Source organism: Manis javanica, chromosome 17, assembly GCF_040802235.1.
Source record: "Manis javanica isolate MJ-LG chromosome 17, MJ_LKY, whole genome shotgun sequence".
Taxonomy (NCBI): Eukaryota; Metazoa; Chordata; class Mammalia; order Pholidota; family Manidae; genus Manis; species Manis javanica.
The window spans coordinates 1,632,599-1,650,755 of record NC_133172.1 but is presented as its reverse complement, the minus strand read 5'-3'; the positions used below and the strand labels follow the sequence as shown (position 1 = coordinate 1,650,755).

The 18,157-nt window shown below is 49.6% G+C and overlaps 1 protein-coding gene across 16 annotated transcripts in view; it reads right to left on the bottom strand.

Annotated features, from left to right (window-relative positions):
• PEG3 (paternally expressed 3) overlaps positions 1 to 17,665 on the bottom strand; it is a 31,081-nt gene extending 13,416 nt beyond the window's left edge. Inside the window, exons 1-6 of one of the 16 annotated variants that reach the window (XM_073226669.1) lie at positions 17,493 to 17,665; positions 13,546 to 13,632; positions 3,602 to 3,678; positions 1,013 to 1,160; positions 680 to 932; positions 93 to 182 (exon numbers count right to left, since the gene is read on the bottom strand). In XM_073226669.1, the coding sequence (XP_073082770.1) occupies positions 93 to 147 (55 nt within the window). In that variant the 5' untranslated portion in view covers positions 148 to 182; positions 680 to 932; positions 1,013 to 1,160; ... (1 more) ...; positions 13,546 to 13,632; positions 17,493 to 17,665. Of the gene's footprint in view, positions 1 to 92; positions 183 to 679; positions 1,161 to 3,601; positions 3,679 to 13,545; positions 13,633 to 14,564; positions 14,642 to 15,455; positions 15,574 to 15,870; positions 16,081 to 17,487 lie in introns of those variants that run through there. The other 15 variants (XM_073226666.1, XM_073226665.1, XM_073226664.1 and 12 more) reach the window with 15 other exon arrangements.
• Positions 17,666 to 18,157: the final 492 nt, after the last annotated feature.

Sequence of the window (18,157 nt, the reverse complement as noted above, 5' to 3'; positions counted from 1 at the left end):
TTTCTATGCAACATGGCAAACCTCCAGGGGAAAGGAGGCTGACATTTGGGAAAGCGCCCTGACGGCTGGCAAAGCCTGACCAGGTTACTCACTGCAGAAAGAGTAGACGGAGCGCGGCGGTGGGGTTTCTGTCCCCTTCCGGCTCATGCTGTCTTCACTGGGGGCGTCACTGCTGCCGTCGTCTGAGAGGACACCAGACACTGACTTAATGCCACAGCACCGCTACCTCTATTCTCGCATGTTTCCCCCAGGGGAGTCCACCCCCGTCCCCCCTTGCTCAATCCCCCCTCCCGCAGCTGGAGAGGCCTGGTCCTCTCATGCCTCAGCTCCCTACCCATCCTGGAGCAGAAGCAGCCAAGCATGACTTTGTGGGCACCACACCCTTAGGTTTCACAAAAGGCATCTTGGATCCAGGGTGCAAGGCACACAGGGTCTCCAGCTCTGCAGGAGCCCCTTGCACTGCAGGGTCATCTTTCCCTCTCACACCTCAGGGCGGTGGTTCTTAGCCAGGCAAGTCCTCTCCCAGGGGGACATTTGGCAGTATCACCCTTGTGGATGGCACAGCTGGGGAGAGGCAGGAGTGCCTGGAGCCTCCTACACCAGGACAGCCCTCACGAGGGGGCCGATGCAGCCCCGAAAAGCAGCAGTGCCTGGCCACGCAGCCCCTGCACAGTCTCACCTTCCGGCTCGTGCGTTCCCTTGCAGCTCTCCAGCAGGGTGACCAGCTTCTCACAGTTCTCTGGCTTTCTGGCTCGCACCCAAGGCTTGATCTTTTCTGGAAGAATGGCCAGGTACTGCTCAAGGACCAAGAGCTCGACAATCTCCTCCTTGGTGCGAGAATCTGGCTGCAACCAATCGAGGCACAGGTTTCGGAGTTTGATCAGGGTCTTCCGAGGCCCAACAAATTCCACGTAGAGGAAGTTTCGAAACCTCTGATGAAAGAATTCAGAGTCAGTTGCAGCTCCTCCTAGGATGGCATCCGGCTCCTTAGTCAAGTCACTGTCTAGCTTACACAGATCTGGGCCCCAGGACTTCCTGGGTTTGGTGGCAGACAAGCACTTTGGAGGCAGCATTTCTGTTAAGTACAGTGTTCACTGCAGGAACCAAACATGAGTCAGCGGGAAAGACGCAGCAGCCTGTGACAGTCAGTACTCAGGGACCTGCAGATTGTAGGGAGATACACACGTCCCACAAGTTGAGGATCAGGTGCAGTGTGGAGTTGCCCGAGAGGGGCACCAACAACGTTCTGCAAACAGGCCAAGCAGGGAACGGATGCACAGACGCTCACCACATACAAGCACACGGGACACAAAGCCTGCCTCTGCGTGGGAGTCTCTGGCATGAGCTCTGAGCACCACGGACCTGTCTGAGGAGTGGGCTCTGCTGCTGGCTGTTCTCGGGACTCCAGGCAACTGACTTAATGTCCTGGAATCTGTCCCCTTCTCTGCCAAATGGGAATAACAGACCCACATCCCTTTTAGAACTAATGTAACAAGTTTTTTGAGTAAGCTAATGTACGACAAAGGCCTCCCTCCCCAATGCCCAGAGCACAGGAAAGGCGCAAGGCACAGCCATTATTAAGACTGGATGTCAACTTCATCTCAGGAAAAACGGGAAGGGGACTCAGGGGACGGGGGCAACCCTGCCCCTGCTGAGCGTTTCTTCCCCAACACAACCGTCAGAACCATAAACGATATGCACGTGATAGAAGACCACGCACATCGGAAGTGCTCAGCTCTGGGTGACGGCAAGCGCTCTTTTTGCTCTTTACCGGTTGATTTCTCTGCACCTGTGCTGCTGTGTAACATGTGGCTACAAATTAAAATTCAGTTCCTCAGGCACACTAGCCACATTTCAGGTGCCCGGCGGCACAGAACACCTCCTCCTTGTGCCAAGTCCCGGGGCAGGTGGGGGACCGCGGCGGCCGAATTTGCCGGGGTGCTTGAGGCCCCTCCTCCGCAGCGCCTGCTCTTCTGCACTGTTTGTTCCCAAACCCAGCCTCAGGCTCCTGCTAACGCCGCCTCCTCAGGTGTGTTTTCGGAGACCCACTCCATCTATCAGGTAGTCCAACCACTCATCACGTTTATTTTCAAATATTCACGTTAACCTGCCTACCTCCCCACAGTAACAAAGGGATCAGAGATTCACCCTTCCATCACTGTATCCCTTGCCAACACAAAAGTCGGGTATCAATACTGGTATGGTCTGATAGAAATCATGGACATAAACCCTTTTAAAGTTGGTTTTAGACAGAGGCATGTGTTCTTACTATATTCCTGCAGAAAGAGCATAGCTTCTGGGGAGAGGGGGTGTCCTGAATTAATCAATATGCCACTGTTCCCAAAGGAATGGGCGCTGCTCCCCCTCGCCTGCCTGCTCTGCTGCCAGGCTTCTCCCAGGCACCCCAAGACAGCTGAGTGCGGGAAGCACCAGCTGGGGTATGGGAAGCTTTCCTACACCAGCGCCTAGAACCCTGGGGGGAGTCAAATGAAAACCGGCAGGTCATAGAAACCCTGCACAGGCCATACGCATACCTGATTTCCTAATTTATCCACCTAAACAGTGAGGATCTGATAAAGTGACCATCAGGCTTCTTCATGCTATTACACCATCTTTTGCCTTCATCTACCTTGCCAAAGATCTAGTTTATTTATCTAAAAAAATCTGACAATTCTATTTTTCCATTTATTTATTAGTTGTCTTTATTTTATTATCTGCCCCCTCCTTTTATAAAACGTTTTCAGAATGACTATAAAAGCTGATTTTCATTTTTTCTCCCCCTCATGGAACCTATTAGGACTGTACACCTGCCGTCACCTCAACTATGCCAGTTGCCAGTAGGTTGGATCCTGCAGCCTTTTTCTCACTGGTCGGCACAGCTGGTGAAGGGCTCTCAGCTTGGTCGGTAGGTCAACTTACCTGACAGTTTGTACTTCTGGCTCTACTTCCAAAAAACAAAACCACATGCAGCAAAAATTCCCTGCTTTTGTTTTAAAAGGAAAACCAATGAGTTCAAAATTAATTTTTTGTGTTTTTTTAACATCTAAAAAGAGAACAGAAGGTGTTTTAATTATTCAGAGGCTCAAACTAGTCTTTATCATTTGGGAACAAATGTACTAAACTCAACCCCGCGCTTTGTCTCCAGGGGTGGGGCTCTGCGCCGCGCCTGCGCAAACTGTCCCCTGTGCCCTCCTCCACTGCGTCCTCTGGAGCCTCAGGGTCACTGAGGACTGGCGACGTGACCAATCCCTCCCGGCCCACCCTGCCCTCCTTTGGAAGGGCGGGGGACAACGGAGAGGAGGGCACTAGAATTTACTCTGCCAGGCAGAATAATCCCAAAGCAAGGCACGTGCCCAGGCCTTGGAGAACTGGGGCCACACTCTGGGTGGGTGGATACGGTTTTCCCAGCACCTGACTTGGAGGCACTGCCTCCGATGAGAGCAGAGTCGTCGGGGGCCAGCGGGCCTGCAGGGGAGAGAGGAGCGGCAGAGCACCCAAGGCCGCCTCGTGACATCCGGGTTCAAGAGAGAACTCTGGTCCCATGGATGACACTAGTTCAGCCTCTCAGAGGCAACAGGACACCCTCAGGTACGTAAATCACCTTTTTTGGAATAGGATCCTTTCTGGGACTTCAGAAAAAGCAGCTATCCACAGGAACAGAGTCAAAATGCCAGGGACCTGCAGACATTTTAAAGAAAGAAATACATAGATAGTAAACAAGGAAGAAATGTAAAAACAGTGTCAGTGAATTAACTCTCCAAATGGCTGTGTACTTAGATAGCATTAGGGGTGAGGCTTAGGAAATGTTCATCTTCAAGAAAAGGCTAATTCCCCTGTCATATAAATCAGAAACGAGAAAAAGAAAGCTTTCCAATTTTCTTTATGAAACTGGAGTACTTCAAAAACCCAAGAGAAAGCCAGCACTAACAGACCGCAGGCCAGACTCATCCTGAAGCCGACACAGCGGTGCTGACGCTGTTACAACTGAACAGGAGTCGACAGCGCTCCAGCCAATCACAACACGAGAACAATCTGAGGCATCAAGAACACCACCACACTCTTGTATGAGACTGTCCCACTCAGATACATTCTATAAGGAAACAGGCCTTACAATACGGAAATCACTTATAACAGACACCCTAAATATGAATCAACCATAACAAATTTCAAAAAATGGGAAGAGCTCCATTACAAAAACAATAAATGATTTAATGAAAGAAAATACCACCTATATAAAATTATAAATGAGACTGCAATATAAAAGAGTAACCAGACACAGGATCATCAGGGGAGATGCATGGATCTGGCACCATAAAGCTCTGAATTCTCCCCTGTGTTCATCTGTACCAGCAAGTGGAATCCCAAAGAATGCTACAGCCGGGGAACTTGACAATGGTCCCAAAGATGGCCTGGAAGAATTCCATCTGGAGCAGTATTCTGAATACTCATATATCAAAAGGCCAACAAACCATTCACAAAATCTAAGCAATATTTTAATATGATAAGAGGGTGAGAAAGTTCTTTTATAGTATGATGCCTAAAAGCAGAAAGGGGACAAAAAATGACAATCGATGGTCTTGTTTACACCATGAAAGCCAAAGAAATAATACAACAAAAACAACCTACTTGCGACTTAAGACAGAAAGACTGACTCGCAGAGGAGCTGTACCGTGACTGTCGCCAGGCTGGGTATGGCTTGTTTCAATGACCAGTAAAAGGGAAACTAGACAATCACTTACTTGGGGGAAAGGTCACACCATATATAAAAATGTTAAACTAAAGTAAAAATAAAATAGATAAATAGGATAAAACATTAATTTTTATAATCCTGGAGCAAAGAAGGGCCCTTGTAACCTAAAGTCAGGAGATATTAAGGACAAGTTTGACTTCATACAAACTTCTCCCTCAGGTTAATTTTTCTTCCTAGTAGGCATGCACCTAAAGTTTAAAGTACCCATAGATGAAAGCCATATATAAAAACTGTAGCCTTGCGAAGTCTGATAGGAAACCAAGGATTTTTCTAAGAAAATAGAAACAGGCAAACCTTACTTAGGAAACAGGAAAATCCAGGAACAATTTAAAATGATGAAATGATTTAAGGAGCAACTTCCTATGAAATTTCCACGAGCAGAGTATTTACCATGTTATTAAAAACCTTTCTAGAGGACAGAAAAGAGGAGGACTTCCTCCTCATTGAGACCATGTGAATGCCACGAATATCCTGTCACAAGGCAGATGTAACCTCTATGCTGAAAACTCACTCGTTCCTTCTCTTAAGAAATTCAGGACTACAGGAAACAAATACGATCTTCATTAAATGTGCCCAAGATTTTCTAATCAGGCCAATGTCAGCAAGAGCACTGAAAAATGAAAAAATTTTGAGAAATCTTTAAATAAAACCTTAGGAAAAAAATCCTTAAAATAAAAAAAATAGGAAAACTTTGAAATAAAAAATTCAGATCTTACTTCCTATAATGGCAAAGGAAATTCATTTGAGAGTGAAAAAGGACCGTGGGAACAAAATAACCATACGGACAGACAACATACATTTCCATGTGAAGAAGAAACTGGCATGTTCATGGACTGCTTGTGGCCATGGAAATTCTGTGGAGGGCAATCTGGCCACTGACCAAAGTTTAAAATATGCATATCCTGCCCTACAGTCTATGGTCTGTGAGTTTACCCGAGATATTAACGGCATATAGGCAAGAATATGGTCACTCAAGTACTGTTAATAATGCACGAAATGTGGTGTATCATTTAATGCCTGTGAAGCCTTGTGAAATAATGAGAGGTATGAGATGACCTCCAGGAAAGCTAAGTGCAAAATGGTCAACAACGTGTACCGTTTTCTGAGAAACCATAAAAGCAGATGCATGTTTACTCAGCGACTTCTGGTAGGATGTGTGAGGCTGCCCATGGTGATCAAGGGGGCTGCCGCTGGGGACGGGAGCTGAGGCCCAGGCAAGAAGGGCGACTCACTTTTTCACTGTATAGTCTCCTTTTGGTTTTGTTTTTACTTACTTGATTTTACTACAAGCATGTGCTACCCAGTCAAAGAAATAAATTCAAAGTTAAAACAATAAACAAAAGCTCTGGCAGAGGCCTTTACTGACTGTGCCACCCATTGCGCGGATGCAGGCAGCACTGACACCCTGAGGGCCCTCCCTTCCTTTGCCCTGCTGCCTCCGCCTGCGGGAAGCGCACAGCCTATACTGGCCATTTGCAGGAAACATGACAGGCAATTCAGAAAACCCCAAAGAATTGCCTTTGAGACTTCTGTGACCCAAGAAATACTTAAGAAATCGAAGACTCAAGTTGAACATACCCTTCGGATCTCTAGGAACTGAGTCCGTTTATGCAACACCATTCCCTCATCCTAGTGATTCCATTTCTGAAATGTGACAGACGCATCTGCCGTGTGCACAAAGATACGGTTCCCCAGTGATCCCAGAGACACTGCTCACAGCAGCCAGAACAGGGACAGGAGGGGGATCGCTCCAGCAGAGACCACCGAGAGGTCTCCAGGCGGCAGACAGGCACAAACCATCCTCACTGCTAAAGCCAAGAAAAACAAAAACGAACCAAAAAAGCTGGGTGGAGGTGCGGGAGGAGTATTTTACAACACAGATGATGGTTAACATCTGAAATGTGAAAAGCTTTCAGAAAACAGAAAGATAAATGGCCCAACATGAAAATAAAGAACACAGTTCATAAAGTTAGTGGTAAGAGCTAATATTTACATCAGAAATCAAACGTAAAACATTATGGTGAACACTTTGGCCTATCAAATGGGCAAATACTTCAAAAAAAAAAATCAATGTTGGTGAGAGGTGGGGCTGGTATAGGCAGGAACTATTTCTGGGCCATTCAGCATAGGTTTTAAAAACATTAAAAATACCTGTTCCTTTTGAACAGCAAGTCTCCATTTAAGGACAAAGACAGTTAAGTAGAAAAAATATCAGTAAGAAAAGAGAAAAGCTAAAAGTCAGGTTTCCACTATGAGAACATCCTGTGTGGGCACCTAATTTCCAATGTGTAAAACGTAAAACCACGAACACTGAAAAGCTGCTGGTCAACAGGGCAGGTGACACCGCTTTACACGTGGGGCCACGGGGAGCGCCAAGCCTGTCAGAGAGGAGCACGTTCCCCTCACGTGTTGTCACACAGCCACAGTCCGGACATGGGGTGCACATCCTATCAGAGCAACCAAGGACCGAACTCAGGAGAAGGGAGTGCTGGCCAACATTCTCCTGAGGGGTTACCTGCCACCAGGTGGGCTCTGTGAGGTGAGGTGCCCTCCCAGCCAAGGCCCCAACCCGCACCCAACTCACGCGGCCCAAAAGGCAACGAAGAGTGGGGTCAGACGCTGAGCCAGGGCCTGCGAGGGCCCCACACTCACCTCACCCTTGGGAAGATGCAGACCCATGGGGAGCTTCTAGTGTGACAGCACCTTTAGCCAATCAAAAGCGTAACTGCTCTGCCTACTCCGCCCCCATCCCCAGGCCAGCCCCTGGCTGCACGGCAAGAGCCACGCCTACAGCTGAAGAGAACAAGACAGGGGTTTGGAGACAGCTGCCAGTAGGGAAGCAGAAATAGGAGTCTTGTGAAGGTCCCCTCCTGCGAAGGTGTGCCTGACACGTCAGTGGGACACTGAGGCTGAGGAGTAAGCCCCTCGGCACTAGGGATGTGCTTGAAGAAGCCCGAGCCCAGGAGAAAATGAGGGCCTGTACTCAGGCCCTACCGCAAAGTCCTTATCATCACTGTTTATATCTTCACAGGATTGGCATCAATTTTTTTTTGCACTTAGATACAAAAACATTTAACAAATTCAGTCTCGAAAAGTCTGAATAACAGCCTATGACTATGGAAGGCTATTCCAGGAACACAAGGATGATACCCAAATTAGGGCATACTTACATATAAAGGATTACAGGGGGGAGGGGACCCCACAGGCTCTGTGACATGTTAAAAAAACATCTGCAAACGTCAATGGCCTCTCCTTATACATTCTTAGCAAAGAGTAAGACTAGGAGACCATCTAAACACAATGAAGATCTATCTCAAACGCAAGCAAGCCCATCAAAACACTAAAGGCACCCCAACTAAAGGTGGGGACAAGGCATCGAGGCCCTCCCACCCTCCACCCGACCACCACTCAGCACCATTCTGCAAGTCTGATTAACACAACTGAAGAAAAAGAAATGAAGGCCAGAGGTGGAATAAGCATTATTTTGAACTGAAAACCTTGTGAGTAAATACAAGAAAAAAAAATCCCTTTGATAGCAAAATAAATAAATTCCCATAAATAAAATCAACAGAGTACGTGCAACTGCAAACAAAATTTCTAAAATGTACGGAAGGACATAAAACAAGTCTTAAAGTAAGTGAAGACAGCTACGTGGCAACTGTTGTCAATCCTCCCTTGAACGTCAATTAATATAAACTGCGAACTTTATTAGGAGCAAGTGACAAGAGAGGATGACCAATCTCTGACCATTTTCAGCAAGGGCTCTTATAAGTGCAGCAGGAAAGACCCTAGACCCAGTGCTGGCATCTGGCCTCCCCAAAACAAATTCTCTATTTCAACTACACATCTCCAGAAAGGCCACTAAGGCCAATGATAAATGTTCTCTATTCTCATTAAAATAAATCACTGAACTCAAATAACAAAGCACTCCTCCGAAGTTTTCATCAAACAGGAAAGAATGGAAATATAAAATCTTTAATAGAATGTTAGGTAGGCACTAAGTCATGTAAGAGAATGTTAAGTAGCCATTTTCAAGAAATTTTATAGTTTTATTTTCTAATTGCAAACAAAATATAGTACAACATTCAAATATTACATAATACTTAATATAGAAACTGAAAGCCACACCCACTGATCCAATCTGTTGCTATAAAACTTTTAAAATCAATCTATCTACCTAATCCATCCATCCATCTGTCCATCTTGTTCTTACCAAGATGAAGTCACACCGGGAGCTGTGCACTCACGGTATGTGTGTACTGTTAGGCCCAGTCATTCACGATGGACACCGTCCCAAACCGGTGCACACAGTTCTCTATCCCTCTTTCTAGAAGCCACACAGCATTCCTTTCTGCAGGCACACCAGTTTATTTAAAACTTGATGCAAATGTAAAAAAGTGTTTATAAAGTATTAAATGAAAATACTGGGTGTAAAATGTGACATTCTTACCTGCAAACACACCCATTTGTAAGTACACTGAAAACCACAAGAGTGTCTACATGATGGAATAATATGTAGTTTTCAGAAAGCAAAGCCATCAGTGGAGATGTATTTACGTGGAAATTCTTGTAGATATTGTTAACCAGCTGCAGTCTGTACACACCACGCCCACAAATGGAGACTGAGAGTGTGACAGGCACATCATATGAACTTTCCAGAGGGCACATCACACCCTCCCCTCAACCACTGTCTCACACCCTATATACTTCGATCTAGTAGATTAAGTTTGAAATGTTAATGAATTAGGCATAATTTTCTTTATGTTAAAAAAAAAAACTCAAGAGGCACTTAAACAAATAGAAGTATGTACAAACTAGAAGAAAACTTCCATATAAACTTGTACAGAGTATTCATAAAATGGGGGAATCTATATTTTGTATAGACTATGATAAATGGGGAAAATCAGAAAAAAATAATTAATAAAAGTTACTTCCATTTTTACATTTCAATTTAGAATGTTAAGTTCATGATCAGAAAAAAAAATTGAATATACAGACTGAAAAAAATAGACTGGAAAACTGCTTCTCCTTTACTTGTTACTGCTCATGGGTACCCCCTCCCAGCAGCCCCCAGGACAGGGCCCCCACTCACTGCTGACCACTGAGCCTCCTCTGCCGCCGCCCGGGACACTTCTGGGAGTCCTCCACTCACCACCTGCACGCCCTCTCAGGCTGGTACACCAGTGATGGCATGCCACACCCGAACCCTGGCCTCACCAACAGCTGTCTGGTCTCACAATGCCCAGAATTCTGGTCTCACGGTAACTCAGATCCTGGCTTGGAGGTGGGCTCTCACACACCCTGGTTACCGAAGCTCCTCATCTCTCTCTGCTCTGCCAAGGGCAGGATTTTAAAAGGTCTGACCACATTCAGAAGAAAGGGCTGAAGGGGGAACACATGGGGACCAAGCCGACTCTGGTCCTGGGGGCCAAGGAAGGCCACCAATTCCAAGAGGAGGGAAGGAAAGGGGACAAACGATGGGAACCAGTAATAGTCTCACTCTCTGCACTGTACATAGGGGCTTATGGGTTTCTAGGTACTTTCTGACCTCCCCAAATCTATTCTTAAATACACTAAAGCATCTAAGCATGCAATGCTGGACACGTTACAAGTGTGTGTGCAGGTACATTGCCTGTGTGAGCTGGACTGGAGGAGGTTAAGCGAGTTAAAGGTTAGGGTTAAACAAGTCATGCTTTGGGGCCTGCCTTTCCATGCCCTCCCCCTTTAAAAGAGGTGGGCCTGCTGGGCAACGACGCTGCCTTCGTGGTCTCTGCAGGAGTATTACATCAGCTTCTGAATATTTTATAGCACTTCACTTCTACTTCATGAGAATGGGTAGAAAACAAAAGCATGGGTCTCACAACTAATGTAACTGAAGCAAAGATGGAATTCACCAGGCATCCCTGCTGCAAGCTGGGGGATTTCTGGTCTCAATCAGGGGCTTAGTAGGGCAGGGGGCCTCTGAACAGGGAAGCACTCAACTAAAGAACATGTGTCAGAGGGTGGTGATGTGGCTACAGCATGTGAGGAGACAGAAAGCAAGCCCATGACCTGGTGCTTGACCTCCGGCTCCCCACACCCCCTCAGTTGCAGAAAAGCTCCGCAATGCCCTCTTCAACCCCATTTCCACGTACTTACTTTGGCCCCTCCTCACATGCACCTCAATTCAGACCCTTACTTGTTCTACCTACCTTAGCAAAGGGGGCTGGAATGAGAACTTTAAGTCAGGAACCGAGGAGGTTACTTGGGTTCCTTCTCAGGGACAGCATCTCCCCTCTCCTCCTCTGCTCTGTTTTCCTGCCTCTTTCTGCAGACCGACATTCTCCACCTCAGCATGCACACGGGGAAACTGCATCCCAGTCCTTGTCCCACCTCAGCCCCTGGGGCAGGTCCAGTGCCGACAGACTAAGTGCTCTGGGCCTCTAGTCACCCAAGCTCTCTTTGTCTCCAAGTGTACACCACAGCAGCTCCAGTCCTTTGAGGCCAGTGGTTTTCAAACTTGGGGGTGCCAAGTCACCTGAGGCACTTGTGAAAAACACACCTGCCATTCTGGGAGTGACAACTTGGGAGGCCTAAGGTCCGCTAGGAAACAGACATTCCCACAGGCATTCTAGGAACTGTACTTTGAGAGCCACTGCCCCATGCTTAGGGGTCCAGTCTGGTCCAACCAACTGTGAATGGTGCACACAGACAACAGGGGCTGCTGGGGGAACAGTCAATATGGGAATGTGAGCAAGGAGTAAATGGCCACAACCTCCACCTCTGGTTTGTTAAGTGGATCCTCTCAGATAATCTCTGTATCACCCCAAGCTTACCTCTATCACATGAGCTTAGCACTTATCACATTGCAGCAAAATATCCTTATTGTTGTCCATTCCTGGTTTCACCAAAAAATTTCAAAAGAGAGGGAACAGTATCTAAGAGCTTAGTTTTATGATTGGCCCCCTAATGGTTCAAGATAAATGAGGCTAATTTAAAGAAACAAAACGTCTTCTGCGCCAGTATGACTTATCTGGCCACCACTTGGAATCAGTAACAGGCTGGTAAGGTTTCTTTTAAAGGGGGAGGGCACGGGAAGGCAGGCCCTGAGCACGGCTCGTTTAAATGCATAAATCTCTCGGCCAGGAGACAACACTACCCTAGGCAGACTAACCTGAATGCAGCCTGGGGAAGGCAGCGCCGCCAAGAGGGGCTTCTGGCATCCTGGTGACCCCAGCGGAGAGCTTCCCACTGCCCAGCCGGAGGCACCAGCCCACCTCACGGGCCAGGGCTGTTAAAGCTGGGCCACGGCCACTGCTCCAATTCCATACTAACCAAGGTTTTGTTGGTTTTGTTCCCCTTGCAGGTCTGCTTACAGGGAGAAAATGTGCTGATCATACACACTTTTGAGTATCTGGGTCCCTGATGCTTTCCTACCCAGTAAATCAGAAATGACAGAACAGGAACATACTTCAGTCACACTGTCTTTCAACATAAACTAGTGTCTGTAAGGCTTCCGTAAGTTTGCTGCGCTTCATTAATGCAGACCTACCAGTGTGAGTCCAGGTCAGGTGCAGTAAGGCCTCTGAGTCTCCAGACACAGGCACCTGGTGCACCCACTGGGGCCGCGAGAGGCCAAGCCAGCCCAGGGGCCCACTTTCCACGGGGGTGATACACCACTGGACAGTCACCTCTTTTGGGGAGCATGCTTTCCTACTGGCCATTTAACTGGAGTTCTCACTTGGCAGAAAAGGGTGGTGGTATGTCACTCACGCCCAGGGAAACTGCAAGTCCAGCACGATACTGCCCCAGACTAGGCAGTGTTGGTGCCTACTGACGGAATGAACAACCTCTGGCTCCCTTGCCCAGCTCCCCACAGAACATGATCACTGCATCTGGTCTGAGTCAGTTAGCAAGCCATAAGCACCATACAAGCCCTACTGAGTCTCTCTCCAAAGTACTTCTCTTAAATAATCCCGCCTCACTTATCCCCTGCTATGACCCTAATCCAAGCCACCATCTCTCACCCAGGCCCCTAGTGGTCTCTCCCCCCGATGCTTCCACCCTCCCTTTCTGAACTCTGCAACCAGATATTTTTAAAACACAAATCTAATAATCACATCACTTCTGTGTTAAAATATTTCAATGGCTTCCCGCTGTGATCACTCCCAGGTGCTTCCCACTGAGTGCAAGGCCTCACGTGACCCAGCCCACAGTCACATTTTCCTCACCTCAGTACAGCACCGCCCTAGGCTTTCCTTTGCTGGAGGCATCCTGGACTTTTAGCTCCTCCTGGGATCCCTCCCCTCTGTTTAAGACTCCTTTTCCTACAAACACTACTGTCCACTGTCTTGCAGGGATCAGCCTTAATGTCCCTGCCCATCTCAGGGAGGCCCCAAATGGGCCATAGTGAATGTTCTCTTTCAAAGCCAGAATCACACAATTATTTTTTCAATGTCTTTCATTACCCAATAAACTATGAGCTCCAGAGAAACACTTCCTTTTCCACTTAGGGACACGTCTGAGAGATAAATGCATAAATCTCTCATGCTTTCTTAATCATCCAACAAGAGAGAAGGAGCAGGCCTGAAAGAGTATCTGAGTGTTGAGAAAAGATGTAGGACAGTTAAAAGGATAGCATAAGGCTAAGGAGAATTTTTGGTAAATAGACCATGTCCCACCAGAGTCCTGTTCTCAGAGAGCACGGGTGGTCCTGGTGTGGCTACACGGAGCACGTGCAGCAGGAAAGTGTCAGGGTGAGGAATACCATGCTCAGTCCAACACGGGTGGCACTGTGAGAAGGGAATTCAGCTCACCTGGACCCAGCCACCTAGCATCTAGATCTAGTCCCTCTTCCTCTTGCCAGTCGTCTCTGAGAAGGGTAGAAGCTCAAGAAGGAAGAGCTGGGGAAGGAGAGAAAAACATGAGACACAAATTTACTTTGGAATCCTCAGGATGAGACGGCCTCACAGCAGGTCATCATCATCTCCTGCAGTGGCAGAGGTCAAATGAGACCAGGAAGAACAGCCTTCCCCCCGAGGACAGCAGGCCGTGGGCACTGCTCCCTGAGGTGCATGGGATGCCCTGGGCTGTGATCACAGTCTTTTCCCCATGAGGTTGTGTCAGTGGGTGTGCAAGTCAACCTCTGGGTGTCTCAGAACCTTCTTTAACAAGTAGAGCGAAATACTAAAGCCGCAGGCTTTGGATTAAGAAATCAATTCAAGAACCCAATTTGCCACTTATTAGCTATGTAGCACTGGCCATCCTTCTAAAGGCAAGAGACACATGTTGCACGTAAAAACTGGAGGAAAATAATGGCCAAGAAAGTACTATTATTCACTGCTGCTAATTACATGCCATACGTAATTGCTGGCATCTTACCAGCTCAATCCACACCACAACGCTATTTAATTTTCTAATTCTCATTTCACAGAAAAGAAGTAGAGATTGAGAAAACTCAACCTTAGAACTCACAGAAAACTATTATAATCAACATAATATCATTTTGAAAAACAGTACTTCACTGATATTTTCCAAGGAGACCTTAAGGAGCAACAATATATGGACCCCTTAAAAAACGGAGTCAAAACTCTAGTTTTGTCATTTAATAGCCAGTGACGCAGGGTCACAAATCTAAATGCTATAAAGCTTAAGTAATAAGAAGAGACCTTAATGCTAATACCACCATTATCATTAGGCAATGATATCATTATTTAGTCTCATGTGATACTTTAGAGATCATCAACATATTCCTAGTGAATTAGCGCTATCATTTCAAGTCCCACTGTGCGTCAGAACATGTGTTTCATCAATTAGACTCCCCTAGAGGAGGTACCTTCAAGATCACAGCTGTGGTTTCTGTTAGGTACCAGTCACTGGCGAGGGCATATTTAATTAGGGCTCTTCCATCACCTAGTTGGAAACGAAGAATCCAGTGTGTGATTTTCTAACTTAAAAAAAAGAGGTAGGGGTTTTAAACCTCCTAGGGTGGAGCTAGGACTAACTAGAAGTGGCCCTTACTGGAGTCTAGAGTGCATTCAGCAGAGAATAAAAGTCAGCGATGGCCGTCCTCTAGAGGACGCTGCAACAGCGCCACAAGCAGCTGGGCGCAGGCACCGGCTCCCCGTCAGAGCAGGAGCCCGCTGTCCCCGCCCCTCCCCTGGGTCCACGCCGGACCACGCCCCTTACCGCCCAGAGAGCCTCCCCTCTCCGGCGTTTCCCACGCCACACCCCCTCTAACCATCTGCAGAACAGAATTCTCTAGTTCACACCTTCAGGCCTTTTTTCTTTGCCTAAACTCCCTACTGCTCTCAGAGCTCCCAAACCCCCGAATCTTATACCCACAGCCTACCTCTATTTTTTCACTTAAGATCCTGCCCTTACCCAACCCTATTAAAATTCCTGAATTATGAATCCCAATTTTTCTAACTGACACCAGGCTGTTGAACCTTGCCCCCGTATTCCTGGAGATGGCTGTGGTGCCCCTCCGGCTCGGGAGCAAGCCCACGGGGCGGGCTGAATTGGCACTTGCGCAGTAGGCAGTGGAGACAGCAGACAGCCTTCCAGGATGCCAAAGACCCTTGGCCAGCCCACCACAGCCCCGTTGTCACTCAAGATGGCACCTGCGCAACAAACCTCAGTCCCCTTGGCGAGCAAAAGTGGGCAGGACTCGTAGCCCCCGCCAGTCACACCGAACACACAGCTCCACCGTCATTCGAGATGGTACCTGCGTAGGAAGCCTCAGATGCCACCGGTCAGCCAGCAAAACGCCAGTGGGCAGGGCTTCGCAACCCCTCCTGTGGGTCCGCCCTCGGCAGCCAGCTCCGGATTATTACAGATGGTTTCTGCGCAATAAGGTTCAGGTACCACCACTGGTCAACTAAGTGACAGAGATGGTGGGACTCTGCAGCCCACCTCCTATCCTACCAGTCACTCAGGACATAGTCCCTGGTATTCCGCTGTCATTTGTGGTGGTGCCTGTAGAGTAAACTGCCACCCCTAGGCCAACAGTGCTTGAGTGCGCAGAGCTCTGCAGCCCCCATCAGTCACTCAGGACGCGACAGCCCCTCCCTCAAGCCCGCCCCTCCAACTCATTAGCATTCACGAGGGCTTCTGCGAAGTAAGCTTCCGCAGCCACCTACCGACCAATATAGTGCTGGAGTGGGGCTGGAGTCTGGAGCACCCATCAGGGCGCAAAGGCCATCGGTGGGCCGCGCGCTGCAGCCACCCTACGTCATTCAAGATGACGCATGAACACTGATTATCGGCTGCCACCTATTGGCCAACACGCATAGGGCGAGTAGGCGGGGCTATGTGGAGCAGTCAGTCTCCCAAGACCGCCCATGGCCCCACCCCCTCAGCCCAGTTGATGGGGTGCTTGCACAACACACTTGGGCTGCTACCCCCCCACAAACCAAAAGATGGAGCCAGACACATCCCAGGGTGAAAAATGTCTCTGGACAACTGGGAACGGGTGAACCTCTGCAGCCCCCAGAGCTAGCCAAGGAGAAACAGCAGGTAGGCCCTGTGCCTCAAGACTAACAGTTCCACAGCGGCAGCGGCAGTTGCTGTGGCAAACTTCGAACACAGAGCTGGATTCTTCAGGTACACGGACATAGCCCTTAAAACAACGCCCCAGTCACTAGCCGCGGCTCAGTCTCAGAAGTCAGACTTCAGACCCCATTCCATGCCAGTCAGGGTGGCACTGACACGGTAAGACTCTTACAGCCAGACTGTCAACCAGCAAAGGTGCGAGGTAGAAAGGATCCTGCAGCCTTCAATCACTGCAAAGAACACAGGACCAACTCAGCCACTGCGGCCTCCGCATCACTTGGTCCTGCCGCGCTGCAGCCTGCTAGTCTAGATCGCGCCTGCGCGGCAAACCTCAGCCGCCCCATCCAAGATGGTGCCGAGGTGGGCGGGGCTCGACGAGATCTTCCTAGCAGGAGACGGGCAGTCACTACAGCCCTCGGCACCGCCCCACTCCATAGTCAACCAATCAGGACAGTGCCTGCGCAGCAAACCTCAGCCGAGATGGAGTGGGGCGGGCGGGGCTGGGCGGGGCTCCCCTGCCTGCCACCGCCCAGAAGAAGTGCCCCATAGGCACGACAAGGCCTTGGCCCCACCTCTTGCGGCCCTTAGCCCCTCCCGCAGCCACTGCGGCAAAACAAGTCCCGCCCCAAACTCTGGCTTGAACACAGGGGTGGCCAAAGGGGACCCAGACCATCAGGGACCACCAAGGAATCGGGACAGTGCTCCACAGCCTCCAGACCCAGCCGAGAAAAGCGGGGGGCTCCCCGAGATTACGCCCGCCTGCACTCCTTAGGGACAGCCCGCCACTTCACCGGTGCCCACCCTAGCAAGCTGGCGTGACAAGAACCAGTCAAGCAAGACGGCACGGAGCCCTCCCAGGCTCCAGGGCCACCTCACTGAGGCAGCCCGCCCAAGGCTCCAGCAGCTGCGGCAAGCGCGGCAGCCCCCACCCCAGAGCCGCTGAGGTCGCTTGCTGCCCCGAACCCGCTGACCAGGGTCCCAGCCGTGGCATGTGCCTGCCGTCCGCCCCATTGACCAGGGTCCCGGCTGCAGCATGTGCCCGCCGTCCACCCCAAAGACCAGGGTCCCGGCCGCGGTGTGTGCCCGCCGTCCGCCCCGCTGACCAGGGTCCCGGCTGTGGCGTGTACCCGCCCCACCGTCCGCCCCGACAACCAGGGTCCCGGGCTGCGGGATGACGGCCGCCCAGCCCTGAGCGGACTCCTCACCTCACCTCACCACAGCACACCACCGTGCCTCGGGCCGACGGCTCGGCCAAGCACAGCCCGTGTGCACCACCTACGGGGACCGGCGGCGCCACCAGCCGAGGGTGGACATATCCGCTCTGCAGCTGTCCGCTCACGACGCCGTCCGCTGCGGCTCCCAGGCGTCTGCACCGAGCCTCGCTACGCGACTACTTGTCAGGCTCCCCGCAGAGGCGGGGCTCCGGCGCAGGCCAATCAGAAGCCACGCTGCCTCTCGGGGGGGGCGGGGAGCCCTCGCCACGCCCCTGAGCCCTGGCGATCAGGCCGCGGTTGTCTTGGCAACCGCTTGCCACGAAGGTAGGAGGTTGACGTCAATTGAAGACAATACGAGAGGCCCAAAGGGGTCTAAAAAATGGGGTGCGTGGGTGCGGCCCCCGAACAAAGAAGGGGGTGACATGGAGAAGGGCCACTAACGAATCTCAAATGCAAAACCAAAGGAAAAAAAGTATACATTTGTCTAAAAAAATGAAAATCATGTACGTCCAAGTATAAAGACCAACAAGAGGGAGACAAGAAGGACGAAGGGCTGCTTAGTAAAGGAAGACCTCTCGGAGACCAATGAAGACCAGCCCAAGCCAGAACATCCGGCGCCAGGGGAGGAACCCGCAGTTCACAGGAAACGCAAATGGCGGAG